Source organism: Phaenicophaeus curvirostris, chromosome 10, assembly GCF_032191515.1.
Source record: "Phaenicophaeus curvirostris isolate KB17595 chromosome 10, BPBGC_Pcur_1.0, whole genome shotgun sequence".
Taxonomy (NCBI): Eukaryota; Metazoa; Chordata; class Aves; order Cuculiformes; family Cuculidae; genus Phaenicophaeus; species Phaenicophaeus curvirostris.
Window position 1 is genome coordinate 27415552 of NC_091401.1, and position 26488 is coordinate 27442039.

Here is a 26488-nt window from a genome sequence, read left to right on the forward strand (position 1 = left end):
ATTCAGAAACTGGTAAAAGCAGGAAACTCTATTAAGTACGAGATGCCCAACCACAGCTTAGTTTAGTATTAATGTGAAAACCCCCAAACCAAAAAAAGGACGAAGTACAACAGGGTAGAAGATATTTTATACCCCCAAAGCTCCTAAGGTACCATACAAGTCCTAGCAAGAGTTTCAGAGGCAGCTGGGCTGCTAGACTGTCAGAGACACAGCAGGCAAGGCTGGTGGGAATGGGTGTAAAAAGGAAAGCTGCAAGTATTTAAAAAACATCTATTCACCATGTTTGAAAAAGACAAGACAATTAAGTACTTTAAAGCCAATTAGTGACTAATGTGAATGTTATCCAGTGTCTGCTAGGCATAACATTTAAACTGGTACGTTGCATTAATTTGAGCCCAGCCCTAAAATAATCAGTTAACAAGTTCTCCAATCCCAGGAACCTCAATTTTAATAAATTGGAGAATTACTAAATTGGCAGAAGACTGAGGGTAACGATATTGTGCTGACACTTAAAAACAGAGCACATTTGCTACTTGCAGGCCTTGGCCTTGGCAACTCGACGCTGATCTTGGGCTAAAACCCTACCAGAACCTTTGACTGGGAAGGATGCATCCACTGCATCAGAGCAAAAGCCTTCTCCGTTCCAGCACCCCACCTGTGACACACAGGGAAGTAGAAAATCAAAGCAAAGGCCCAACAGCTTTTGTGAGATATTCTGCTAACAAAAGCAGAAAATTAGAAAGAGATGAAAGGTTAATTTCATAATTATACATCATTAGGACTGTTTATGAATCTACTTGGCACACACTTGGTGGTACAAGAGGGACTTGACTGTGAAAACTGCCTACCTGGATGAATAAATAGATGAAGTGAAAGAGCAAAGGATTCTCTAGGAGGAAAAAGCCTGGGTAAATATTTGCATATGTAAGATGGCCAGAGGGACATACGAATGTCAGGTTCTGAAATCTGGGAAATCTTTGATGCACTCCTCCAGTTCTGGAAGCACATGTTCCTCTACTCCATGTCCAAATCCTCAGGAGCAGGGTGGGTGACAGGAAAGAAGAAAAATTAAAAAAAAAAAAAATCATACCTACACCATCAGATCTTCAGGCTTTGAACCAGAGCCTCCCCAAATCCAAGACTTTAGAAGTCCTCCCTGCAGAGGTAGGTGACTAGGACTGCAATTTGACAGGCCCAGCACAAAGAGGTAGGAGCTAAGAAGTGCAGCGGAAAGAAGAACAGTCCCTCAAAGAGAAACAGCCCAAAAGCAGGAAACATGCAATGCCATGAGAACAGGGGAGCTGCAATTTGAGTCGGGACCCTAATTACAAGCTGTGTTTTGTCAGGGAGTCTGTTTACAACAAGACAGTCACCATGACCTCAGACCCCATTCCTGCCTCACTGCTCCGTGGCAGCCACTGAGCCACTGTGGCCCAGAGCCTGTAGCTGGAAGATGAGCCCACACAGACTACGGGGTTGCCTTTGGGGTGGGATAAAGCTAGGGTGTACATTTTGGTGACTAAGTTGCTGCTACAGAAGCAATAGGGCTGTCCCGGGACCCTCTCAGATCAGAATCATCAGAGCTGCCCCTGCTCACAAAACAGCACCACTGTGAGGTGCTTGAGTCTGCTTAAAAATGAAAGCAGAGAGCTGGAGGTGGCTACAAACTCGTGGATACAAAACAGTAGAGAGAAAGCTTCCTATATCAAGTGTCTACCCAAAAGCTCTTTAAACCCATGGACACCTGTACCACCACTGCACAGCCTTCAAATGAGAGCACTACCACCTTCTGCTACCAAAACAAGGCTTCTCACAACAAAACCATCTCCCATGCAGCTACCAACTGCTGTTTTGACTGAATGTGCTCAGCAGGATATGACAGGTTAAGAGTACAGGAGACTGTGCAATGGCTTCCTTTAACCTTGTACTGCCTTTAGCAGTACTCCAGGAACAAAAGACTCTAAAAGCACCAAGACTGTGACAAGACAAAATGCACAATGTCTTCCCTTGTTGAAGCCTGAAGTTGGTATGGACCCTGACTTGCATGCTCCTCACCACGACAACAGTCTGTAGGTTGTCATTACTGCCCTAGGAACTGGCGCAGATAAGGCTGGGGAAGTCCAAAAGACTGCCCTTGCAGGTTTCACCTTCCTGGAGGAAGGTGGTCCCAGTCCTCGCACACAAGGAAAAGCTCTCGAACTCCTTCAGGAAAGAAAACACTGCAACATAAGAGACATTAGAGCCTACTTCCTAGCTGCTAAAAAGGCAGTTAATACAGCAGGTGAACAGCAGCCTTCCCAGACTTAGAGCCATGGTGGCCAGCTGGCAGGAAGCACAGAGGAGACACACAAAGCAGAATATGCACATCCACAGCACCTTTGCACTGAGGAAACCCACTACCCAAGGTCTGGCTGCCTGACGGAACTCTCTGCCGCCTGAAATGACATGGACCCAGGCCACACCCTTTCCCTTGGTCAGGGGGATGTGAAGGCCTTCACAGTTCTCTCTTCCCAAGCTGCCTATCTGTTGGTACAAAACCTGCAGGAACATGAAGCGAGCAGGCAACTCATCTCACTCCAACCACCAAAAGGAAAGCCCACTTAAAATTTAAGGACAACTGCAGAAGCAAGTGCTTTATTGTCTCGCATCTTCAAGACTCTGGCAGTCAATACATTTTAAAATCAACAATGGCCGATACCTGATCATTTTTCCAGATGCACTGACAGCCCATGTCCTCTTGGCTTATTGCACATGTGCCTCCTCTTCAGGTCAGATGAATCAAGCTGTTCTCTGAATCTGCACCATGAGTGATGTTTAGGACAGCCCAGCCCCAAATTCTTCTCTCTAGAAAGAAGAGCAAGAAAATTCATAATCCTACTGAACAAAAGTGTATTTAAATAAATGTTCCTGTGATCCACCTGAAGCATCCCATTAGCACATCCTGATTTTGTGCAACACATTTAAATGCAGCAGAAAATATAAAAAAAATTAAGTATGCACTTTCAAAAAGAAGCTAGGAGTAGGAAGAGACCTGAACACATTTAGTACATCCTTTTTCAGCACAGGCAGACGCTCTGTAATCCTTTTACAGTACCATTTTAATCTAAATTAAACAAGCAGCTCTGGTAAGAGTGCACACAGCTTTCTATATTACAAAATTACATCATTCAGGATTGCATTAGATTTTAAAATGACATACATCAAGATAATCTGCTAACGACTTTTTACACTTCATTTGATACTTAAACTTCAAGTTCTTTGTTTTCCTAATTTTAAGGAAATGTTAGAAGAAGCAGAAGTTATTACAGTGCTCCTACATACGTACAACTCATAATGCCATTATTCCTCCTGCTATCAGAAACACGTAAGCCAAGAGACAAACACTGAGAGTTCCACTTCCAAGCCTACTGCATCCTCTTCCCACCCCATAGAATAGCTGCAAGGCTTGGCCCACTTCTTCATAAATTAAAAATAATCACCCCCTTGAAATTACAGAACAGCAATACTCACCTTTAACAGAAAGACTAAACTAACTGGTGTTAAAAGGAGATCAGCTCTACCTGAAAACATTGTTTTCCTTATATCCTTAATCATCACAGACACCGTGAAACTACTACGGCATTGAAAGGATTCAGTAATCCCAGTACAACATCTTGCCAGAATTAAGAGACTTTAAACAACAAAAGCTAATCGGCACCACCCGCCTCGCATTCTGCACCATAGGCCATGCAGCTTGTCCCAAGGCTACTCCCACAGTTTGAGAAGTTCAGCATATTCCTAGCTTCCTGCAGAAGCAGGAGTAAGCATTGCTTATTCCCGGACCATGTGAAAACTGTATACTTCAACTTAACCCAGGATTAACCTTCAGGATTGTTTAGAAAACGATGTAGGAAACAGTAATGAGATCTGTAACAACAGCATTATCAAGAAAGACAGTGCCACCAGCACTCCCGTACAGCAGACAGGCACGACCACCAGCTGAGCTGTTTGTTTTCCAGGGGTCTCTCCCACTGAGCCACTCACCCCACACACCTCAACTTTTTCTGCTGTTCCCTGATTCGTGCACATTTTATTACTGGCAGTCACATATTCCAACACGGTCACTTCTGACGGCAACATCAGAAAAACAATCTCAAAAGAACCGCTGTGAACTGGTCATTATAATTGCACACACAGCTTTAGGGAATAACAGCTACCCTGTGTTATAGGAAACATGCAGGAGAATCTGGCATTTAAGAAACAGTTCACAATTCCAGAAGATGAATAATTACTACTGAATATGCCTTAAAAACTAGGAGCAGCAAAAGCAAGTCCTGTGAATGAAATTCCCAGCACTGACAGCTCAGCTCAGCACACACATTTGCTTAAAAAAAACCCCACTGTAAATCGATACTACACATGAAACAATAACACAGACTTGAGAGAACCAAAAGCACATAAACCCAGGAAGATTGTATTTGATGACATTATAGTTTTAAACATAATCCATATATATAGAAACAGCACATACAAGTGAAAAGACGTTCATAAAGACCATGAGACACCAGACGCTCCAAGTTGGTGGTATGGCATCAGAATAAATTATTGAATTGCACATGAGAAAACTCAGCTGTCTAAGGTCCGACTGTAAAACCCCATCCAATAACCGCTGGTGAGGGAAGGAGGTGTCAGTGCCCCAGATGAGAGAGGACTGCTGGGGCAAAGCACTCTTACCACCAGATCAGTTCAGCTCTTCCTGCACACCCATTTAGCACCACCTTTTATAGATTCTACTGGCTTTTAACGCTTGCCTTCCAGGTTCAACCTGACAGAAGGCAACAGTGTGCATCACAGAGTCACACCTTTCAGAATGTGTAAATGCATTCACCCCCTTGATACCAACTATCCATGTGAACAGAACAAATATAAACCCCACCATACCTACCCCAGAAGTCACACAGGCTGGAAACAGGGTTACAAAACTTACCTGCTGATTGGATTCTTTTTTCTCTTTAATATAATTATTATGAGCCTAAGGAATTCTTTCAGTCTGGTATTTCTCCTCCTAACAAAATACCAGCAGAATTCTGAGTATTTGGATTCAAACGCTATCTCCTGCAGATGGATTTTGTTTAAAGAACTGAACAAACAAAACATTACTTGCTTTGAAAGTCATCTACTGATGGTGAAAGCCGAGCTGCACTGAAATTAATAGGACTGTTAGCATTGTTTTCTACAGAGATGGAACTTCTTTACCTGTGTTCCACTTCACATCTGTTAAAGATGCTGCTGCCGCCATACCACAGGTTTGCACTAACATGATCAGATCTGTAGTTCAAAATAAAATGTTTTGTGCAAAATAAATACTTACAGGGAAGGCTGCATCAACAACAGGGAAGCAGCAGCTGTGGCAGATGTCTTCAGAGAGCAAACTTTGCCCTCAGCTGAGCCAGTCCGCCTGGATTAATGCTGCTCCTACAATGACACCCAGGCCTTGAAGACTTGGGAAGTTCCTATCCCAGCTCTGCAAGGTGGGAGGGTTTGTTATTTTACCTGCTGGCTGATAACAGCTTATCAGCAAGTTCTCAAAGGTTAAAGTCGACACATTTGCAGGGCAAAAGTGCAAAGAGAGGACAAGGCAAATGCTGAATTCCTGTTCCCTCTCCAGCAAGGGCCAGAACTGTTTCACACGTCGCAGCCAACAGAGTTAAACCCAAACTCTTGTTCAAAGAAACCTCAACTGAAAGTGTCTTTGGAAGCCAGTGAGAAAGCAGCAAAAGTGCTTTCTTTCAAAGGAGGAGCTTGCTTTGCCTGCTACATTCCTGCTGTCTGGCCACACAGGACAGAAAAGATAACCCAAAAACTTTAACTTTGGTCCTTAAATACAAGGCAATTTGATTACTTTTGCCAAATTTGTCACTGACACCACAGCTCCATGACAACTCAATGGAAAACAAAAACAAAATACATCTCCAGTGTAGGGCCTGCTATAATGTTTTATTTCTATCCCAAGCGTGCTACTGAACCGTAAGGGGCTGATGCAACTTTAAACCACGAAAAAGCCCAGAGTTACAGGCTCATTACTAATTCATCCTGGCTGAAGCTGCATACCAGCAGCTGCTGCCTCTCTCAATTAACAGCAAATATTGAACAGTATTGTCCCTTAATGGTGTTTACTGCCTGCTGCCCTGTCTGCTGTCACATTTTCAAAGTTAAAGTACCAACATTAATAAACGGGGCTTAGTTTAACCCGTTAGGTCTCTGCAGAGCTGACAGCAGAAGCGCCCTACGCGCTTTGTCATTCATTTCAGTAATTGGCAATAGTAGAAGCCCAAAGATGCAAGGGGCCACCAAAATGGTACTTGTGATCCAGAGGCCCACAGGGTGCTCGGCTCCAAAGAGGTCTGGGCACAAGTGTGAGAAATGATGGGAGTATCTTCAGCAGACTAGCTCCCTTCACAAATGAATGTCAAAATGATGAAACAAAAGAGGAGAAATATGAGACAACGCAGCTCAGCTTTTGTTGCTGAAGATTTTAATTGAGCCCACATTTGCACCCTGCCTTCCTGATGCCTAGTGTAGGGGCCGTGCTGCTTTTTGGACAACCTGGTTTTAAAGCAAATGCTCGCTCTGATTGCATTGTTTGTATAATAAACTGGAAATGATGCACTTCTCCCCCCACGCCTCCACAGGTACTTCGATGCCCTACTTGCTCCGTGGTGTCAAATTTGCTGGACGCCACTTATGTACAAGCAACGGTGCATATTTTATATTTCACTTGCACAATGTGTTCCCAGTGAATCAGCAGGCAGCAGCATCTCAGAGGCTCTCCTACAAGCTTACCACCAGCGGGGTCAGGGCCAGGGCCAGCGTGTAGGTACCAGGAAGCTGGAGAACAGAGGGGACGCCGAGCCAGCTGAATCAGACTGCAAGGTGCACACTGGCAATTTAGATACCACAGGAAAAGATCAAGCAGCTTCGGTACTGCATTTACTATAGCAAAAGCTGGCATAACAACATTCAAGCCGATATTGAAATCAGAAGAATTCAGTTATTTCTGAGGTATTGGACCTTTGCACTAGACCTTCTGATGAGGCAATTGTTATGAGCATGGGGGCTCAAAGGAACAACACTCCTAGGGACACGTCAAACGTACGAGGCAATGGCTTTGCGAACTGGGCAGGTAAAAGTAGTGCCAGGATGTGCCCGGGACTTTCTGGGCCTCTGTGAGCATACTGTACTTGGTTTAGCTCATTTGGCTGCAAGTCCCCTCATTTCTTAGGCCTCCTCTACCGGTATGGTGTGCAACTCTAATATCCAGTCTGGTTCGTCAGGAGAATTCTTTCCCTCTGTGTTCCTCCACCACCTTTGTGACAACAGTGTCTGAGGTCTCTAGATATATTAGATGAGATGAGTAATACCTGCCATCTGCTCATTGTTACCTTCTCTCTCTCCTTCCCTGATGAGGAGTCATCACTAAAGAGCTTGTTCTACTTGATCTATTTTAGGAGCGTGGGCTTTTAGCATCCATACAGCACTGTTTTAAGTTAAAAAAGTTAAATCAAAGAAGTAGACCATATTCTTACAGGGAAGACTGAGCATTTGCAACATACCTTAGGCCCTGTAATAGTCTCTGACTAGGCTCACAAATAGCCCTCTGTTCTGCAGAAGTTATCTTCACTCCCAGTGTGCCCAAGAAATAGAACAGTTGCCAGGTTCCGCTCCAGGCTGCAGACCGCAGAGGAGCCTGCAGGTAAAATCCAGGCCTTTGAAGGTACCCAACTGTCCTTTGCAGCAATCAAGCCAGCCAACACAGCTCATGGCATCGGGAGGTGCTGCAGGACTGTGTTTTCTGGTTTGAGAAATAAGCAGCTCCTACTCAACCACACCACCTCGGCACAGACTGCTGAAAACAGAGAAAGGTACAAATAACTGAGGTCAGATCTCTGCCAACCAGACTCCTTCAAAGATTTAAGGATCAGCTAGACAGTGAAAGGGGTTTCCTGGAGTTCTGTAGCTGCTCCCAGCCCCGGCAGAAGAGAAGCCACTGGACAACGACAGCCTCCTGGATAGCGAGTGTAGTGCAAGCCGGTGGTGCTCAATGGGAGAGGAATGACTCTTAACAATGCAAGCATCTGACTTGGTATCAGAGAAACAGCCTTTCATGACAGAAAAATCACATATTCCTTTGACCCGTGCATCTTCCTCAGTTTAACGCTCACACAGTTTACCTATTTTTAGAGTGAAAACCATTCCCAATCCATTGATGTGCTTTGGCAATATTAGCCTACTTTCCTGGTAAAGGCTACTTGCCCTTCCTCCAGTCTAACTTCTGGCATATTTGGGTATTCTCTCCTCTCACTAGCAAGAGTGAGAGCTGACACTTCCCTCACCCTTTTTTCCCCTCTTGTTGAAACCTTATTTCCACTGCTCTAATAGTTCTTGACTTAACTGGGACAAGGAAAAATTATTCTGGGCTTCTCTGTCCTAGCAGTTCGGCAATTCTCTATTAACCATCCAGAGCGCAGAGAAGCCCCAGGCAACCATTCTAATGCTAACTTAAATTCACGGTTTAATAAAATTGCCCATTTCTACTGGACATGTCTATAGCCATACATGTATGTAATTTTTGTACAAAAATACTTCAGTGCTGATAAAATTCAGAAATTCTCTTCACTGCTACATATCACAAAGTTCATTTAACAGCATTCACTCTAAGGGGTCCTAATAAGCTAAATTTCTGTCTAACCTTAAAACATAGCTATTTTTTAGGCAGGGTGTTTTTCTCCTACCCGTTTAAGCAACGTGCAGAAGCATTTGTAACACTTCAGAACAGAATTCTTAGTAAATATTACACACCAACAAAATGTAGAATTGTACACATTAGGTAGTGCATGCAGCTGGAAGGCCTCACTTTCAGAAGCTGGCCACGTGGCCGCTCCCTCAGCCTCCTTTAATCCAGGTTCTTGTCTTGAAACGCTGTGCAGGGGAATTTGCAAGGGATAGACACAGTGTTAACGTCTTGAAACCCTCCCTCCAGTTCATTGCGAGCCTTGTCTGATCCATGTAGGTGTATCCCTGACAGGGGCTCGCCAAGGCCCCAGCACTCCTGATCTCAGCCAGGCACAGCTCCTTTTCCGGTGGTGCAAGCACACGGTATGTGCTGCACACCATAAAGTGTACGGCTCCCGCCCAGAGCCACCACCTCAAAACCACTGTGACAGAGCGCTCCAAGGAGAGGAATGAGAACTCAAAACCAAGTAAGATTTGGAAGATGAAAGAGCAACTGGGATGGCCTGCACTTGCCTTCACAGGCGGCAAGTTAATTGTAGCATGCTGGAGTGCGCTAATAACTTCAGAAAGACCAATATCGACTTCATTTATTTTTACCAAGTCTTTCTCTGCCCTCATCTTCACCGGCTACACACACCAGAGAAAGGTCAAAATAGCTTAATTTTCTTCTGCACTGGATGAAAATGTGCGGAGAACAGACAGTAAATGTAATATGTTTCATTTTCACTGAGGCTTTAAGAAAGAACAGAAGGAATTTATTATCGTCAAATTGACTCCTGGATGACCTAGCTGTTTTTATCAAAATTGTGTAAATTAAACAGATAAAATCATAACTACACTTTGCTTGGGATTAAAAAGATGCATCAACTCAAAGACGGAGCTTAGATTTCCAGGAGAAGTAAACTGTGGTAACAGACACCTAAACACAAGAGCTGAGAACCTTTCCAAACGCAGCTACTTCAAAATAACAGATAAAGCAAAGCTGATGCACTGGAGACTGAAAATCAAGTCAAGTGCTCAATATACTAAGTAAAAGTTTACCATTGACTTTACCAGTAATACCAAGCCTCTCCTTTACTTGGGAACACCAAGCGAAAGTTATTTATATAGAAAGGTAATGCTGTCTCAAGATGGCAAGTGCAACATGCAAGAGAAACAACATCATCTTATTTGATAAGGCAACACGCAGACAAATAGCGCTACCTGGCAAATTTACAGTGAATCAAACGCTGCACCTCTTTCACGCTAATCAGTATCTAATCATTACAAATGAGCATAATGTAATCAAACATTTTCTTAAATATATCCACGCAGTATTTAAATGTAAGAAAAATATACCATAAAAATAGAATTGCTTTACTCAGGAAGCTGGAAAAAACACCCTGAGAATCTGAAGTGGCTCACAGACCTCCAGCCCTAAAGCCCTATCTGCAGCAGCCAGCTGTCCTTACATCAGTGAAGCAGGAATGAACTGCTGACACCTCCTGCTCTAGGAACAGCTCGGAGCACAATGTGCTCCAGCACTCCCATGGAAGGCCAGAGCTGCGCTTCCTCCGGAGCCCTGTCCTGCAGGAGGGATGCAATCAGAGCAGGCACCAGATCCAGCCTGCAGGCAATCTGGAAAACCACAATGCTGCCTCTGACCAAGAGCAGGCTTGCAGACAAGAATCAGTACCAACTGTTTCACTGCAAACATCTCCAAATATTTTCCAACTCCTGTTGAAAATACAACTTCCGAACAGGCCCAAACAGCTACCAGCTCCAGCGGAGGTCTCTCTCCAACCACACACCACTAGGAGAGCCCGTGCTGGCCAAACCCACTGGGGCTGTGAGAGCAGCTAAGAAATTTCAAGTCAGCAATAAGCACAGCATAGGAATCAGTAAGAGCTGACAGAATCAGGAATGCCAGCACAGCCTGACATCTACCGGATGACTCACACAGAGAAGGATCCATCCATTTAGGCTTTCTGACCAGTACCTGAACAGGTAACAGGAGAGCATATGAAACCATTGGGAGCTCAGCTCTTCCCTCAGAGAACAAAGAAGCCTTAGAGCAGCAAAATGCTCTCTTTTCACTCTCCCTCTTTCTTTACCCTGTTGTCCAACCTTTCTCCACAGATCAAAGCTGTGCTTTTCATAAGATGTGAAAGCAGAAGAAAGAAAGGAGAGTAAAAGCAAGAAGAGGTATTTCTGTTCATCCACATCAATGGAAAAGTACAGATGACACCAGAATAAATATTCCCAAGTGAGATTCCCTAGTGTCCCACATTTTTTGGCAAAAAGGTTCACAGATAACACCTTTACTTCCAAAACACCCTTCATCCACATGAGAACAGCATGTGATGTAACTGCAGATTTCTGCAATCATTCAAACATCACAAGAACTTGTTAATATTGGAGATTAACACCCATATCATTACTTGTGCAGAATTCAGAGAGTGCATTTAAATATCCTTTCGCCCAAAACCAAATGAATTGTACAAATACATAACCATCCAAAGCCATTTTACATGCAAGGAGTGCACAACACAGAAGAAACTACAGTACTCTAAAATCTACTGGCATGTTTTCAATGTTTATACTGCAAACACAGTAAAGCAGAAAAAAAATATATTTTTTCCATATACATGGAAAAGAACTCAACTTACGGCTCTTGGAACACAGCCTGCTTCTCTGTAGCATTAGATTAGCTTCCACATCATTAGGTAGAAAATGTGAAACGTCAACAGCAAGTTTCTATTCAAAGCCTTCCAGGAGTTCTCAATGTCTAACTACATGTAACAACAAACTCAAAATCCAGTTGTTCCAGCTCATAAAAGAGAGCATTCAACTGACCTCAGTTTGTACTTTGAGCACTTCAGTTTCCTTTTCTCCACACATAGCTATTAAGGAACACCCAGGGCAATGCACTTACAATTAATGACAAATGAGTCAGAAACAAAGTGCTGATACAGGAACATTGACCCAGTACTGCAAATTCTGTTCCTCCAGGACCAGTTTTCCATACAAAGGCCTACGGATCTAATATATAAAAAATTAAGGTATTCATACATGTTCCCAAAGCATTCCATAGCTCATCCTATTGACTCTGAAGGGGGCACTTGGAAAACACAGGCAACTACTCAATACAATTGACCCTTTTGCAACTTGGTAGCATCTTTTGGTTTGAGGGATTCAGGTTTCCACCCTTCTGTGCAGAATTTGGCAGATCACACCAGAGACCAAACAGCACACGTGAATGCGAACAGTATTTCCCTCTCCAGCTACAAGTCTTTTCCTCCTCAAGCAGCACAGCCCCTGACACTGCAGCCCTGCTGCCCTCCACCAAGCACCACACAACAGAGGCTCATCAGTGCCACCAAATGCCACTTAAGAAACTCGCATGGATAATGAGATACAGCTTCAAATCTCAAAAAACCACAGGAAAAACAAATTCACTGTAGGCTGAATTTCTACCTCACACCGAAAAGCATTTACACACAAGAGGCCTGTGACTCCAATGCTGAACTTTCTAGAATCGCTTCTGTGCCAACAGAATGGCAACTGACAACTGCCTCGATTTATGTTTCACCACTTGCACTCACCATTAGCTTTGAGTTCATAGGTGCTAGGTTGCTCATACCAAAAAACCAGAAAAATTAATTTTCAATTAAGTAAACAGCAGAAAAACAATCGTATTAGCCTAATTAAAATGCAGAATTAATGCTACTAGACAGGCAAACCTAGGCTCACATAGAGTCATAACTTTCGTTTATAAGTTATTTATTAAAGTCACAGTAAAGTCTAACACAAGATATTTTAAACTGTGTGTCTCAGAAATCCTGGTTTTATTTCAATGTTGAGTGCAGGACTTACGTAACATTTTCCATTTTGATTTCTGTTATTAAAGGACTTTGAAGCAATACTGTACAGTCACTGCCTACAGTCCTAAGGAGCTGAGTACAAAAATAACAAAAGATATCACAAACTCTACAAAACAATTTTGATTTAATTTCACTCAAGCATTATGCTCCTTACTTTGGAGAAATTAATTTACCACCTTTGATAGCCAAGTACTCTTCTTTAGCTACTCTGAAGGCTGATAGTATCACCTGAGGTACAACTGGAACAGAATTTGAAAACGCCTTACTTAGTTTAAGTTAACCAAACAAAAGTTTATCTTAAACTTAACTTTCTCACCCTACAAATAAAACACTTGTGTTTCCTCCAGTCACCAAAAAATACCCATGCTCCCAATGGTTCACCTCTTTCACCAAGCACTCCAGCTTTTTCAAGCTTCCGAATAAATGATACTGGTATGGTGGAAGATATTACCTACTTCTCCTATATTTCTCCCAACAATAAAACGTACATTTCTGTGAGCACGCATCTATGGGCTGTGCCAGCCTGGAAAGGCAGCTGCACGCTAAGCTGAGAGGAGGCCAGATCTGTCTTTGGCAAGACAGATGGTCAGGGCCCAAGACACGGGACAGCTCATCTCACAACTGAAACCCACTCACCTTCAAGACACGTTAGTCTCCAGTAGAAAACTGTGAAGAGGCTCATTTTGGAAGATGTAATGGTCCATCCGTTTTCGTCATTAACCCTTTGCTCTTCCTCTCAGAAACCGGTATTCTGGAGATACAGAAAGAGCTCAAATTTAAAATGCAGAGCTCCCGGATGAAGACACTATGTGACATAAACATTACATTTTTCCTGCTTTTTACCAGACAGACTGAAAGGTCAATCAATCTGACAGGTCCAGCCACTGAATTACAATGTTGTCTTATCTCAAAGAAAGTAGTAAGGGCTGCTTCTTTTACCCCTGCAACTCTCGCAGCTCATACACTTACAAGCTACATTACAGTAGCACAAGAATTTATCCTAAAGGCAGGTAATGGGGAAGTGACTCATTGAAAGGCGTACTGGTGACAGAACTGAGAATTACACTGTGTTTTCAGAAGTCCCTTTTCACCATGTCTGCTACGTTTTACTTACTGACATATATTTGCTACAGTTAGGTTTATCTTAAAAGCACAAACGCTGAACCTTTCTGCCCACTTTTATCAAGGTTCCCTAGATAACAGATTAGCTCTCTTAACCTTGTTTGAGACACTTGGTTCCAACTGTGCAGCACAACCAAGGCACTTCTTAGTCTACTTGGGATTCCAAGGAGTTTCATGTATGTTTGGAAAGTAAGGCTGAAAAGGCGAAGCAAAAGCACTGGCATTGTAAATGAGCAAAAGCCACATTAGAAATAAATTCCCTAGGAGGCCCGTTCTGCAGCCAAAATAATTAGATCACTAGCAAGAATCATCCCAAGTAGAGAGATGGTGCGGTATGAGATTAACCAAGGTCACATTCTCTTACGTCCAGCTTTTCAAAACGATTCCTTCCCTGAAAACTTAACCCTAGGGCTCCAACCAAATTAGGAATCTACTGTGAATGTACATCAGTACAAACTGAATCAAAGTGTGCTGTAGTCTGTCAAGTGCTGACTGCCCAAGGAAAGGCCACATGCATTCAAAGTGAGAGAAATCCACATCTGAGAGCCACCCAGGCTCTGTGACTGCTTCTGCTGGATGTTCAGAGATAACTGCCAACTCATTAAAAATTTTATTAAATATGCAAACATTAATGGAATCGGACTAGCGGCTACTTAGGCGGATAAAAATTACAACACAGCATGTCCTGCAGTTCCTGTTATCAATATTTTGTCCTTTTGGAAGTGTCCGTGAAAGGGTCACGATGCTGCTCAAGGCAGTGAAACCCTCCATCTCTTTTATAATAGATTACTCACATTGTACTCTCAAGATTCCCACTAGCCAAGAAGTCTAGGGGAAAACAGCTGCTTCCTAGTAACTGCAGCTCAGGATACAGTCTTTTGCAGCTATCTAAAAACAAGCATCAGAGTCCTCCATGCAAACAGCAATCTCAGTACATCTTGCTCCACAAAATGCAGTTTCATTCCTGGATAACTCTGCAAAGTCCCGGTGCCTGGTGAGTATCTCAACAAACTTCCAGGTTTTTACTGTAGAGTGATATCAGACTTGGAAGTGTTCTTCACTAATTCTATCAGCATAATCTGAGCTAGCCTGGGGAGAAAGGAGGACAAGGAATACCTTTCATCAACAAGCTCCCGGGAGTCTCTAATGCACCTCCAAGTGACTCTGGCAATAGCCCTGCTCCATCAGTAGTAGCTTCAAAGAACCTCCAAAAGATTTAATATTCTAACGATAAAAACAAAGTCTTCTCTGAACACACAAGTGTGGTGTAGCACTTCTGCTTTGGAGATGTGAGGCTTCGAAAAAAGGAGTGAAATGAAATCTCAGGAAGCAACCTGGGAAAAGCATGACTCACCAAGAAAGAAAAAACATGATTCACCAGGAAAGAAGAGAAATTAAGGTGTATGAAGTACCGTGACCTACAGAGGAAACATGGAGCTTGCTGAGCGCAAAGAAGGGAAGCTGGCCCTTTGGCTGAGCAGGTTCTTCATTACCATTTTTCCTGGCACTGATGACAAGTCTGGTACTGGATAAGAGCGGGCTGTTCCAAGTGTCAAGAAGCACCTAGCACCCAGCCTGTGCAATGTTACACAAATCTGAAGGCAGGGTTTTCTTTCCATCCAGCAACCACGTGGGCCTCCCACAAAACAGGCAGAAGGTACAAGTATGCCTTGCCCAGGAGGGAATCAACAAAATCAGCCACCCATCACCTGCCGTAACATGAGGCATTGCATGCTGCAGAGCCTTGAGCAGCAGCCAGTTTGGGGTCAAACATGTACACAAGAGCTTCCTGCTCCATTAATCGGGAAGACGGGGCTTAGAATTAGCTTTTTCAAACAAGAACTGGCAGTTCCTGTTGGAAATGAAGGCAAAAAGGTTGACTTTAAGGTAATCTAGTTTCTGAAGAGGGCACTGACCAATTCTCACACTCAGCCTGGGGAATGATCTTTGCTGCTTCAGTATGTTCAGAGGCACAGGAAAGCAGCCAGCCCACCAGCAAGCTCACAGCACTGGTCCCAAGGTCAACTGTTCCCCAACAACGCAAAAGAAATCCCATACAAATCTCTTTGCCTCTTAGGGACATCATCATATCTCTTTCTGTTGCAACTCGTACATTCTGGCTCATGACATAGGGGAAAAAACAACTCTGCAAACAATCCCCGTGGTTTCAAGTGCAGGGAGGCTATCGTGCAGCTATCTCCTCAGTCACTCCCCTGCACATCTCAACTTGCTCCTGAACCCACCTGCACTAATCATGAGAACACATCAAACCAGTTAACCGGCACCATTACGGACAGGCAGGAACGTGGAAACTACAGGACACTGTACCCTGAGGAATGCAAACAGCCCATTAAAAGAGTGCTCCAGGAAGGGCAAAGTACTGTCTCAGCACTATCAGATGCTAACCTTCACTTCAGAAGGTACGGAGACAGAAGTCCTCCCATAGCCCTAAGACTAAAGCAATTTCTAAATACTCTTGTTCCAAAAAGGGCATCCTAATACAATGCTGCAAACTTTAGCACTCAGATTGTTATACGGAAAACAGGTAGAGAACAAATGGTATTAAGGAAAACTCATAAGTCAATCTGCTACCTGCAGATGTCCATGGCACCACCAGCACAAGACTCCGGCAATGTTTTCTCCACTTCCACCAACATTCAGGTACTTGGCTGATCTGAAGCCAGCAGCAGTGCTGGATACACAGCACCAGTGGGAAACTGCTCTTCAAGGGATACCCAAGTAGTTCAGAGACAGGGAGGCATATCATGGAGAGGAAACTTCATCCCCGCTAGCACTAAGCCGCCCTGCCACAGACCAAAGGCCAAAACTGTGGCGGTCACAGCATCAGGCACCAAACGAGACAGTGACAAGGCAACCCAACAAGACAGGCTGTCACAGTGACCCAGAGCTGCAGATGTCGGGGATGCTGACCTTTTATTTATGAGCTTCAGAGCAAATCTGTTGAGCTAAAACAGGAGCAGCAATAGCTCACAAGTCTCTGAAAGGTGGACAGGATGCTTCCTGGCAACCAAGACAAATCAACGGAGTAAGATGAATGCTTCCTTACCAGCTTGCCCCTGGATGGCCCCGCTAATGCTCCCTTGCAGAAGACAGAGTCCTCTCTGACCAAACCAGCTGGTCCAGCACAGTGACACTCAAGCAGACATCACTGCACTCCCCTCTGCTGGGCCCTGAGGGGAGACAGGCTGTCCCCCATCTCCCGGAGGGAACTCTAAAACCAGCACACGCTGACTCAGAGCAGCCTGCACTTGAATAAACCGCAGGCAGAGGCCTTGGCTCCCAGCTCGCACCACAGCAGCTCGCTCACGCGGTAGGTGGATGCAAGGAGAAATGTACACCATGCACGCAGAGAAAAAGAGATATCCAGACTTCACAGAACTCCTTTTCAGAGGCAGGAAGCAAATAGCCTTTGGAACTGTCTGCAGGTGCTGGGGTATGGCTCAATGTGAGCCAGATGGGCTCCCGGAATAACACCCTTCATCAGAAAGATTAAAAGTTGGGGTTTTTTCCCCACTAGATTGCCTAATGAATCATTAAAGAAAAAAAAACTTTGTGATGTAACTATTCAGACTTATACAAAGAACAGCGGTAATGAGCTCTGGACATAATCCCCTGAATACCATCTGGAGTCCAGCCTAAACCTTGACCTCGGTCACACCAAGCGCCCATGCATCTTTGAAACACACCTGACAACAAATCATACCCCACTGCCGAACTGACAGTGCGGAGACAGTTGACAGGAATGCTAGAAAACTGAACCACCTTTTACTCCACAGTCTCTTGACAGACAGCTCCACAGATGCATGTTCCAGAGCATCCAGCAAGTGAGCAAGGAACAATTCACGCCCATAGCAGTGAAAGAAATGGTTCTGCAACGAATAAGTAAAAAGGTAGGATTTATCAACCCAATCCTACACCTAAAATGTTTCTTCTATTGAAAACTCAGTTTGTAGCTAATGAAGTTGACACAAGACATACTCAGCCTTCTAACAACACAGGAGAAAAACACTCCTAGAACTAGATTCTGACAGCAGACCAGACTTACCAAAGACAAAAAATAACTTATTCCCCTACCTGCATGCAAACAGCTCAAAATATCTTACTAGTAAAGGATGTAGAAATTCCTTCACCTAAAGCACCTCAGATGACTGGCTTTTTTTTTTTTTTATTGCTAACAACCTCCTGATCAGCTTGAAACTCCTGTTCCCCGCTGTCAAATAAGAAAAGCCTAAGACGCCTCCCACTTACAAAGCCGCTTAGCTCCAGAAAAATGAGTTTTCTTTAATATGTGGCTCTGTGTTGTATGCTGAGCTACCCACAGCAAAGCATTCAAGACTGCATTGGAGATATCGGTTTTGAATCAGTTTAGCAATCTGATTTGAGATCTTTGTAAGAAAGCCCGTGACAGCAAGGAAAGAATCATGGATCAGGCTGCAGATACTGAACCAGCTGAGCTGAGTTTGTGTTTGAAAGTGAATGTTTGCAAGAATGAGAAAGGTTTATTTTTTCAAGTGATCACGTGTTTATGAAACACAAAGAGCCTTCTTACACCGGGAGGCACAGCCCCAGAGAGGAAAGCACCCGACAGCCAGCACACAGAATTTCTTCAAGTCAAAGGTATGGTTTAGTATAAACCAGAGTAAGATTAGAAAGGACCCCCAGACTTGGCAGCAGCAATGAGACCCCAAACTCCAGTCATTTCCCTCCCTACAGAAGGAGAGAGGACTGCCACCACCCTGACACAAACTGAATTACCCCCTCACTTCACGGAGCAGCAACAACCAACGCTGGGCACAGCCGTGCCGGAGGAGGGTTTATGCTCACGTACGCGAAGGCTACACTGCATAAAACAGTAACATTTTTCACATCTTTATTTCATGCTTTTCTTTAAATGGCATTTTAATTGATTTTTATCTTCCACAGAGACAAGAAAGAGACAGAGGAATTAACTCCACATTTAATAGGTTACAACATCACCAAGCTGAGCCTCCTCTGCGATTGTGAGCTGCCTCTGTGCACAGCGAGGCTGGCTTTGACTCACTGGGAGTGATTTTAAGCTGCCGTTCTTTACCTTTGCCACGATACCATTCTCCTGGCTGCAGCTTCAGCAAGGGTTACACAAGACCAAAGTCCCATACAGCAAGTCAATATTTAACTTAAGCCCTGCACAGCTGAGACCTTAAGTATCTGATGTAGTAACTTATTAAACCTTATGCTATCTTTTCTAACAAAGAATAAAAAAGGGACAATTATCTTCTCTATTAGAAGTTGTAAAGATAAAATCTACAAGGACGGCAGTTAGATTCAGCTTTAATAATTGTAATGAAGGACCTAAAAGAAAATGTTACCATGAAGGGAGATCTAAGCAATACGATGTACACACCACAGGTGTGTAGGCACAGGTTTGAGGCAGAGGCCACACTGTAAAAATCATTTCAAACTAAACCACGGCAAGTGCTGGAAATTCAGCACTTTTTCAAGAAGCAGTATTTTAACACTGCAATTAAGACATTAAACTATGTCACAAAGGCTTATATAAAGCTCTCTGACATTACAAGAAGTATTTATTCTCCAATAAGTATCTGAGTAAAATCTACGAGCTGCTGTACTAACAGAGACTTTAGCATAATACAATACACAAAAGAATGATTGTTTCTTGCACACAGATTGTTCTTAGTCTTAGTGAAGCCAACCAAACTGTTGATAACAGCAGAAAATTCTCCACATGCCTCCACTGTAAATTTTTGCCGAGAATCTCAACTTTTAACATTTTTTTGGACAGATCTTTCTGATGACAGAAACAGCTGTTAAAATACAATTCAGACCAAAACTGAGCAACTGGGAGTAATTTATTGTTAACTATTACTGTTTCAACTCTGTAGTCTCCTGCTTTCAGTGTTTAAATGCAATTTCTTTATTGACTGTTGGCAAAAATTACTTTTTATTCTCTAAAACTGAGCATCTGTTCTAGCAGTGGTTCCAGTGGAGTTACTGGTGATCATCGCCACAAATAAACCCTAAAAACACTCCAGCTCTACATTTCTAACTCTCCACACACAGAGATTGGTGCCATCCAAAAGTACACTTCTCAGGAAACAGAAGTATTTCTACCGTGAAAGAGTGGAGGGGGGAAGGATAAGAATATTAGCCATGTCATGAAATGAGGACACAGCATTGCACAGCTTTCACAAAAGAAAATACCAAACTAAAACCAAAACAAACACAAACCACCAAAAAAACAACCCCAAACACCAGGGCAGCTCACCTGTCCGAGGAAGCGCAGCCTCAGGGAACGTGCCCCGGATGGGCCTGCCTCTCCCTGGTACAGACACCACAGCTCTGGACAGACACACGCCCAGCTGTCCACTCCCTCCCTGCACCGCGCTGACCGCCGGCTGGTTTGGCAGACGGACCCAGCCAACTGCACCGCCGCCTACACCTGCACCACCGTGAGAGGCAATGGAAACTGAGGGCTAGAGACGAGGTGTGCAGAGCCAGCCTCTTCAGGGCTAAGGTCACCTTAGACCTGACCTCTGGAAATTCCACCCTTGCTGACACAGTTACCACGCAGAAATAAACTTTTACATCTCAAAAGTCTCCTCGGAGTGGTCAGATTGGCATCCAAATCCATTTTGGTGAGCACAGAAAGCATTTCCCTTTACTTTTTGGAGAATGAGAGCAGCACGTTCAGAGCAGCCGCTCTCTGAACTAATAAAACCAGAGGAGAAGAGAAGGAAAACTGCAAATGAAGTCACAAGGCCCTAGCAGTTCCCAGCAGCAAAACTCCCACAGAGCTCAAATGAGAAAGGACAACAGGCGCCTGTCCACTTTCTCTAGAGGTTTCATTGTCATTGTCCTACACTCACGAGCGCTACGTGCATCCATTTAGCGCACGTACGCTGGTATCACACATCCTGCCCTGGGAAATGCCTTTCCCCATCATAGAATAACTTGGATTGGAAGGGACCTCAAAGCTCATCCCTTTCCACCCCCTGCCATGGACAGGGACACCTCCCACTGGATCAGGGGCTCCAAGCCCCATCCAGCCTGGCCTTGAACCCCTCCAGGGATGGGGCAGCCACAGCTTCTTGGGGCAACCTGGGCCAGGGCATCACAACTCTTACCGTATAGACACTTCTCCTTATGTCCAGTCTAAATCTGCCCCCCCTCCAGTGCGCCCCCTCAGTGCTGTCGCTCCGAGCCTTTGTAAACAGCCCCTCCCAGCTTTCCTGGAGCCCCTTTCAGCACTGGAAGCTGCTCTAAGGTCTCCTCGCAGCCTTCTCTTCTCCCGCCTCTCTCAGCCTGCCCTAGGCTGAATCGCTAGGCTGGGAAGGACCTTTAAGGGCACCGAGTCCAGCCGCCTGGGCCCCGCGGCTCTGCCCGGGGCGGTGTCCCGGGCCGGACCGGGCTCGGAGCCCCCGGGACCGGCGGGAAGCGCCCCTACCGGGGCGGCGCTGCCCGGCTGCGCGGTCCCTTCCACACAAACCGTTCCGGGACGTTTTCGCTGCCTAAGCCCTCGCCGCCCCCGAGCTTCGCCCGCCCCTCGCGACCCCCTCGCTTTTTGAACGGAGCGACCCGCGCGGAGCGGCGACCGCGCCGGGACCCGCGTTACCTGCACCTGCGGCCCCGCCGCCGCGTCACCTCCGGGGCCGCCCGACCCGGGGGGCGGGGCCTGGGGAGGCGGGGGCTGCTGAGGGGACGGGGCCTCGACGGGGAGACTCTAGGGCGGGGCGGGGCCTGGAGGGGGCGGGGGCTATGGAGGGGCGGGGCTGGTGATGGGGGGGACTGTTGAGGTGGGGGGCCTGGGAGGGGGCGGATCCAGGGAGGGGCGGGGACTGCTGAGGGGCGGGGCTTAACGACGGCGCGTAAGGGGCGGGGCCTGGGGGCGCGGGGCCTCCGCCTGTTCCCTTCCACGGCAGCAGCGAGGGGACGTGCCCGGGCCCTCGGCCCTGCCCCCGCAGCTAGAAACGACCCCTTCTTTCTGTCATTCTTCAGCTGCACATCAAACAAGAGCCTGTTAGCGCGCCGCTCCTCTCTCCTGTGACAAGGCACTGTCACATCGGGTACTGTTTGTATAGCTTTGGAATGGAAAAGAATAAAGGCTGTTTCTGTAGAGAAGGACTTGAAAAGGCTCCACGGGTTTGTCTTTCCTACCATCCCTTCCTGCATTTGTCAAGGCAGTGCTGGGTTTGACACCTTCACGGCAAGGAACAGCAATGCAAATGGAAAAATCCAGCAACACCTCGTCAGAGGATGCAAACCTGTGAACCTAATTTGTGGATTTAAAAAAAGAAAGGCCTTATTGCCAACACATTTCTAAAATGCTTTTGACACTTCAAAAAACTCCTAACTGTCCTGCTTAGGCCCGGCTGCTTCTTTCCACAGACACACCAGGAGAGGCTGTTGTCCTGCTGCGGCTGTCCCCACCCCAGCTTTGGGAGAGCCCCTGGCCAGCAGCCCCTCTGCCTGCTCCCTTCCACAGCAGCAGCGAGGGGACGTGCCCAGCCCCCCAGCCCTGTCCCAGGAGCTGCTCGGGGAGACACCCTGGAGGTGGGAAGCGCAACAGATCCACCAGCGCTACATCCAGGAGCAGAGGTAAGACCAACCTCAGCTCTGATTCTCCAGGGCCAGTACAGGGGAAGCTAAGCAGCACATCTCCAACACCACACAGCAGCGATGATTGCTGCCAGACCCAAACCACTGCGGGCACAAAGATGCTGACTCTTGGCTGTGTTTGTCACCCCAGTGTCAGGACTTACACTTGCTTTCAAAGGAGCATTCCAGAAGAGCTCTAACTCAGGGGTCTTTCATCTCATGGAAACCAAACCAAGCTGCCTCCAGTGCTCCCACAACAGCAGAGGGGTCAGGTCAGTGTAATGTGCAAACAGAAAGGCATCATCATCCGGACTAATCAAGCAGCAGTGGAGAGTAAAGTATCAAACACCAATACCTGGGAAGTGCCTATAAAGAGGTAAATCTGGCCACATGCTGGGGCTGGAGAAGCACAGATTCAGTCCAAGAAGTCATGTCATGCACATGGGGTTACTGTCAGTGCAAGCATCCCAGGCCCCTCGTTCATTTGCACCTCAAACCGCCAACAGAAAGGTCACTACAGCAGCTCTCACCCTGCCTCGGCTGAGCTGGTGTTTGCCCCTCTCCCCCTAGTTGAAAGGGAGTTTAGCACAAAGGGATGAGAAGGGCTACACAAATCTGATGGCTCTTTGAACAAGAACACCCACCTCAGGTAGCCTAAAGGAAACTACAAAGGAGAGGTCTTACCAGCACCCTAGTTCCCTTTTTATTAAGCCATAGGATTGTTAACAAAAGAATTACACTTCCAGTCCCTGGGTGGTTGGGTGAATTTCTTTCTGGCTTCTTCTGTGTTTGGGAACTTGCACATATTAAGTAACTTTCCAATCCTTTGTTTCCCTCTTTATGACAGCTCTCTGAAAGGTATTACCGCAGCCTAAATAACCTGGCATGTCCCCAAAGCAGGAACAAGGAAGATGTCAGACCCGATGCAGAATGCTGAGGTTCCCGACTCAGCCCCCTAAAAACATGTTTTTAAAGAATACTTCCCAAATCCATTGCACACTTCAACTCTGCACTGAAGGTCAAAAAAAAGCCTCCAACCCTCGACCCCAAAGCCTTGTGAAGCTGTGTCAGGATTTGCCCAGTGTTTCTGAAGCTGGGGCTGGTGACGTACAAGCAACACCTTCAGCCAGGAGAACAAGTGAGGAGGTCCGATGCTGGCATCCAGACAAACCGGTGCAGAAACCTGTGGCCTGAGCTCAGCCCACACCAATGGCCTCGCTCACTGCACAGCCCAGGTGCCTACTAGCATCAAACAAAAGAAACATTTGAATCCCAACGTTTGAGCCAACACCACTTACTGCAAGATTTAAGTGCTTCCTTACCAGCATTGTGTCTGCATCACATACAGGGTTTTGTTGATAGTGAACACTAGGGAAATGTATTTTTAATTTTTTTTCAAACTTCTTAGAAGTACATTACCCTCCAAAATAAATGCAGTCAGTTGTTAATTCAGTATTTTTTATTAAAGATTAAAAATAAAAAAACATTTGGCACCCTAATATACATAAAGTCACAATAAACTCAAATGTGCTAAAAGCAAAATGTGCATAAAGACACCCATTTCCAGAAGGCACCCTGACACCAGTAAGTTTTATATGTTCAACTCATTCCAAGAGTTTTCCCTTCCTTCACTGAAGGCGAGACTCCAGACCGTGACCAAGCACAGACGTCAAACACACCAAACCCCTTCAGGGATCTTCACTATCACTAGGACGCTTGAAACTCTTCATGCAGACTTATCCGAGCTTCTCGGAGTTAACCACCACGATTTAAAACACACGAGGGCTTTTTCTTAAGAGCAAAAGGTAGCGACGTCTGACCGCTTACAAGGGCCAGGAGACAGGGTCATAAAGTAACACGCTCCAAAGAGCTTTGGTCCCCGTCCCGGGGTCTCGGCTGCCGCGGGCACCCGCGGGGACCCTCCAACCGCGCTGGGCCGCGGCCCCCGGGCGGCGCCCGCTGTCCCCGGGCGCGTCACCAGGGTCTCCAGACGGGCTTGGGCGAGCCGGGCGAGGACGAGCCGCGCGTCCGGGAGGCGTCGTGTCCGTCGGCCGGGCCGGGCTCGGCGGCGCGGGGCAGGGCCCGCAGCAGGTGCCCGAGCAGCGCGGCGGCCGCGGCGGCGCCGATGCCGGGGCAGCTGCAGACGAAGCGGTGCACCTCGTGCAGGCACCGGATGTACCCGGCGGCGAACCGCTCGCTCGCCCCGCGGGCCGGGACCGGGACCCCGCGCCGCCGCCGCCGCGCCTGCAACGGCACCGGTCAGCGCGGGCCCCGGCCCCGCCCCGCCGCCGCGGGGACCGCTCCGCGCGGGGACCGCCCCCGCCCGCCCCGGGCCCCGCTCACCTCGGCCCCGCGCGGGCGCCGCCGCCGCCGCTCCTCGCCCGGTGCCCGCGGGCCGCGCCGCGAGGCCGCCATGGCGGGGGGGCGGGGGCGCGCGCGCCGCTCTTATGCCCCGCGCGGCGCGCGCCGCGGCCAATGGCGGCCAAGGGCGGGGCCGTCCCCGTGCGCTGAACCCTCAGTCACGGCCCCGGGCGCCTCCTCCGCCCGTCCGGCGACCCCCCGGGATGGGGCTCCCCCGCCGCCCCGGGCGGCCTCTGCCGCGGCCGCAGGGCCCTCTCGGTGAACGAACCTTCCCTGATGTCCGATCTGAACCTGCCCCGGCGCAACTAGAGGCCGTTCGAAGCCTCGGGGCGGGCGTGGGGTTCGTGCATCGCCCGCTGCGTGCGGCCGGCGAGTCACTGGGTCGGAAAAGACCTCGGGGATCGTCAGCTCCGGCCGCGCCCGGAGATCACATCCACGAGCGCTCACGTACCGCCTGTTCAACCCTCCCGGGATGGGGACTCCGCCACTGCCCTGGGTGGACTCTGCCAGGGGCTGAGAACGCTTTTGGTGAAGAAACTGTTCGTAATATCTGGTCTAAACCTGCCCTGGCAGAGCTTGAGGCCATTCCCTCTTGTCCTGTCACCTGTCACTTGGGAGAAGAGACCAGCCCCCACCTCTCGACAAGCTGCTGTTAGGCAGCTGCTGTGGGCAGAGCTGGGGTGGAAGCGGCTGATCCACCCCTGAGCAGGGGACTCGCCAACGGGTCCTTTGACCTGGCCCGTGGCGATGGCGTCGGTTCTGCTCAGTGACACGGGACACACTGCACCACTGCGACTGCAGGACACACTGCGGTGTTAGTGCGGGAAAGCAGAGAGTGATGATCCAGTGGGTCTCTTCCAACCTGGTTATTCTATGATTCTATGACCCCACAGACATTCGGCCTTCCCCGCGGACGGGCAGCCGTTCAAAGCTGGGCCCTCGATCACACCGTGGCCCTTCTCCGGCAGCCGCCCCCGACAGGGCCCGGCCGCCCGAGGGGAGCTGGGCCCTGAGCACACGGTGCCGTGCGGGCGCCCCGCAGCCCCCCGCCTGCCCTGCCGCCTTCGTGCGGGTCACTCGATGCTGGTGACGGTTGGCAGCTGCAGTTCCCCCGGCAGACGGAAGCAAATAAAAGCATTGGGGCTCGTCCCAGAGGAGAGCGACAGGTGTTCACTCCCGCTCCTTTGTTCCTCTTCTTTTATTCTCCTCACTAACGCATGTCACATTTTTATTGCCCAAGGAAACAGGAGATGCATCCCCCGCTCAAATCAGCATCGCCAGCTCAGAGCCACATGCTCCCCCACCATGTGTATCTGCCACAGCTCCCTTGTCTCTCTAGGATCCCCCTGCTCATTTTTTTCCATTAGAAAGTCCAAGAAAAACCCTCCGGTTTTGGTGGTTTTCCTTGCCGAGCAGTCCAGCATGAACTGGCACGCACACAGCCGTGCGGAGAGCCCTGGCACCCGGCTGCGTCACTCCCTATCGCTCCATGTCTGGAGGTCGGTGTCTGACACGTCCCGCGCTGTTCACCAGGTAAAGGCATGCGCACCAAGAAAGGCCAAGGTGGCTCTTAGTCAGTCCCGCTGTTGCTTAAAGCTGCTTTTCATCTTCAAAGTGCCCTACAAACATCTGTGCCCACAATATTGTAATCCATGTCTGAAAACGGAGCAAACCGGGACAGAGGCGTTCAGCACTGTCTTCTTGTGGAGTGCATTGGAGATAAAACTGGCAAACAGCCTGTCTTGGCTGAAGAC

The 26488-nt window shown here is 47.3% G+C and overlaps 2 protein-coding genes across 5 annotated transcripts in view; both read right to left on the minus strand.

Moving 5' to 3' along the window:
* The window catches only part of MAP3K13 (mitogen-activated protein kinase kinase kinase 13), a 50853-nt gene extending 37467 nt beyond the window's left edge, over window positions 1-13386 (minus strand). For 2 of the 4 annotated variants that reach the window (XM_069864714.1, XM_069864719.1), the window contains exons 1-3: window positions 13268-13386; window positions 10711-10796; window positions 2699-2844 (exon numbers count right to left, since the gene is read on the minus strand). The gene's annotated coding sequence lies outside the window, so the exon portion shown is untranslated. The remainder of the gene's footprint in view (window positions 1-2698; window positions 2845-10710; window positions 10797-13267) is intronic. The other 2 variants (XM_069864715.1, XM_069864718.1) reach the window with 2 other exon arrangements.
* A 10428-nt stretch (window positions 13387-23814) lies between these two features.
* Window positions 23815-24788, minus strand: LOC138724750 (transcription cofactor HES-6-like). Its single transcript, XM_069864966.1, has 2 exons — window positions 24717-24788; window positions 23815-24617 (listed from the first exon to the last, which is right to left on the minus strand). The coding sequence occupies exons 1-2, from the start codon at window positions 24786-24788 to the stop codon at window positions 24348-24350; spliced, it is 342 nt and encodes a 113-aa protein (XP_069721067.1). The 3' UTR covers window positions 23815-24347.
* Window positions 24789-26488: the final 1700 nt, after the last annotated feature.

Coding starts and splice junctions, on each gene's coding strand:
- LOC138724750 (XM_069864966.1), bottom strand. CDS start 24,788: ATGGCGGCCTCGCGGCGCGGCCCGCGGGCACCGGGCGAGGAGCGGCGG. Junction 24,618..24,716: donor GGCGCCCGCGCGGGGCCGAG/GTGAGCGGGGCC, acceptor GTGCCGTTGCAG/GCGCGGCGGCGGCGGCGCGG.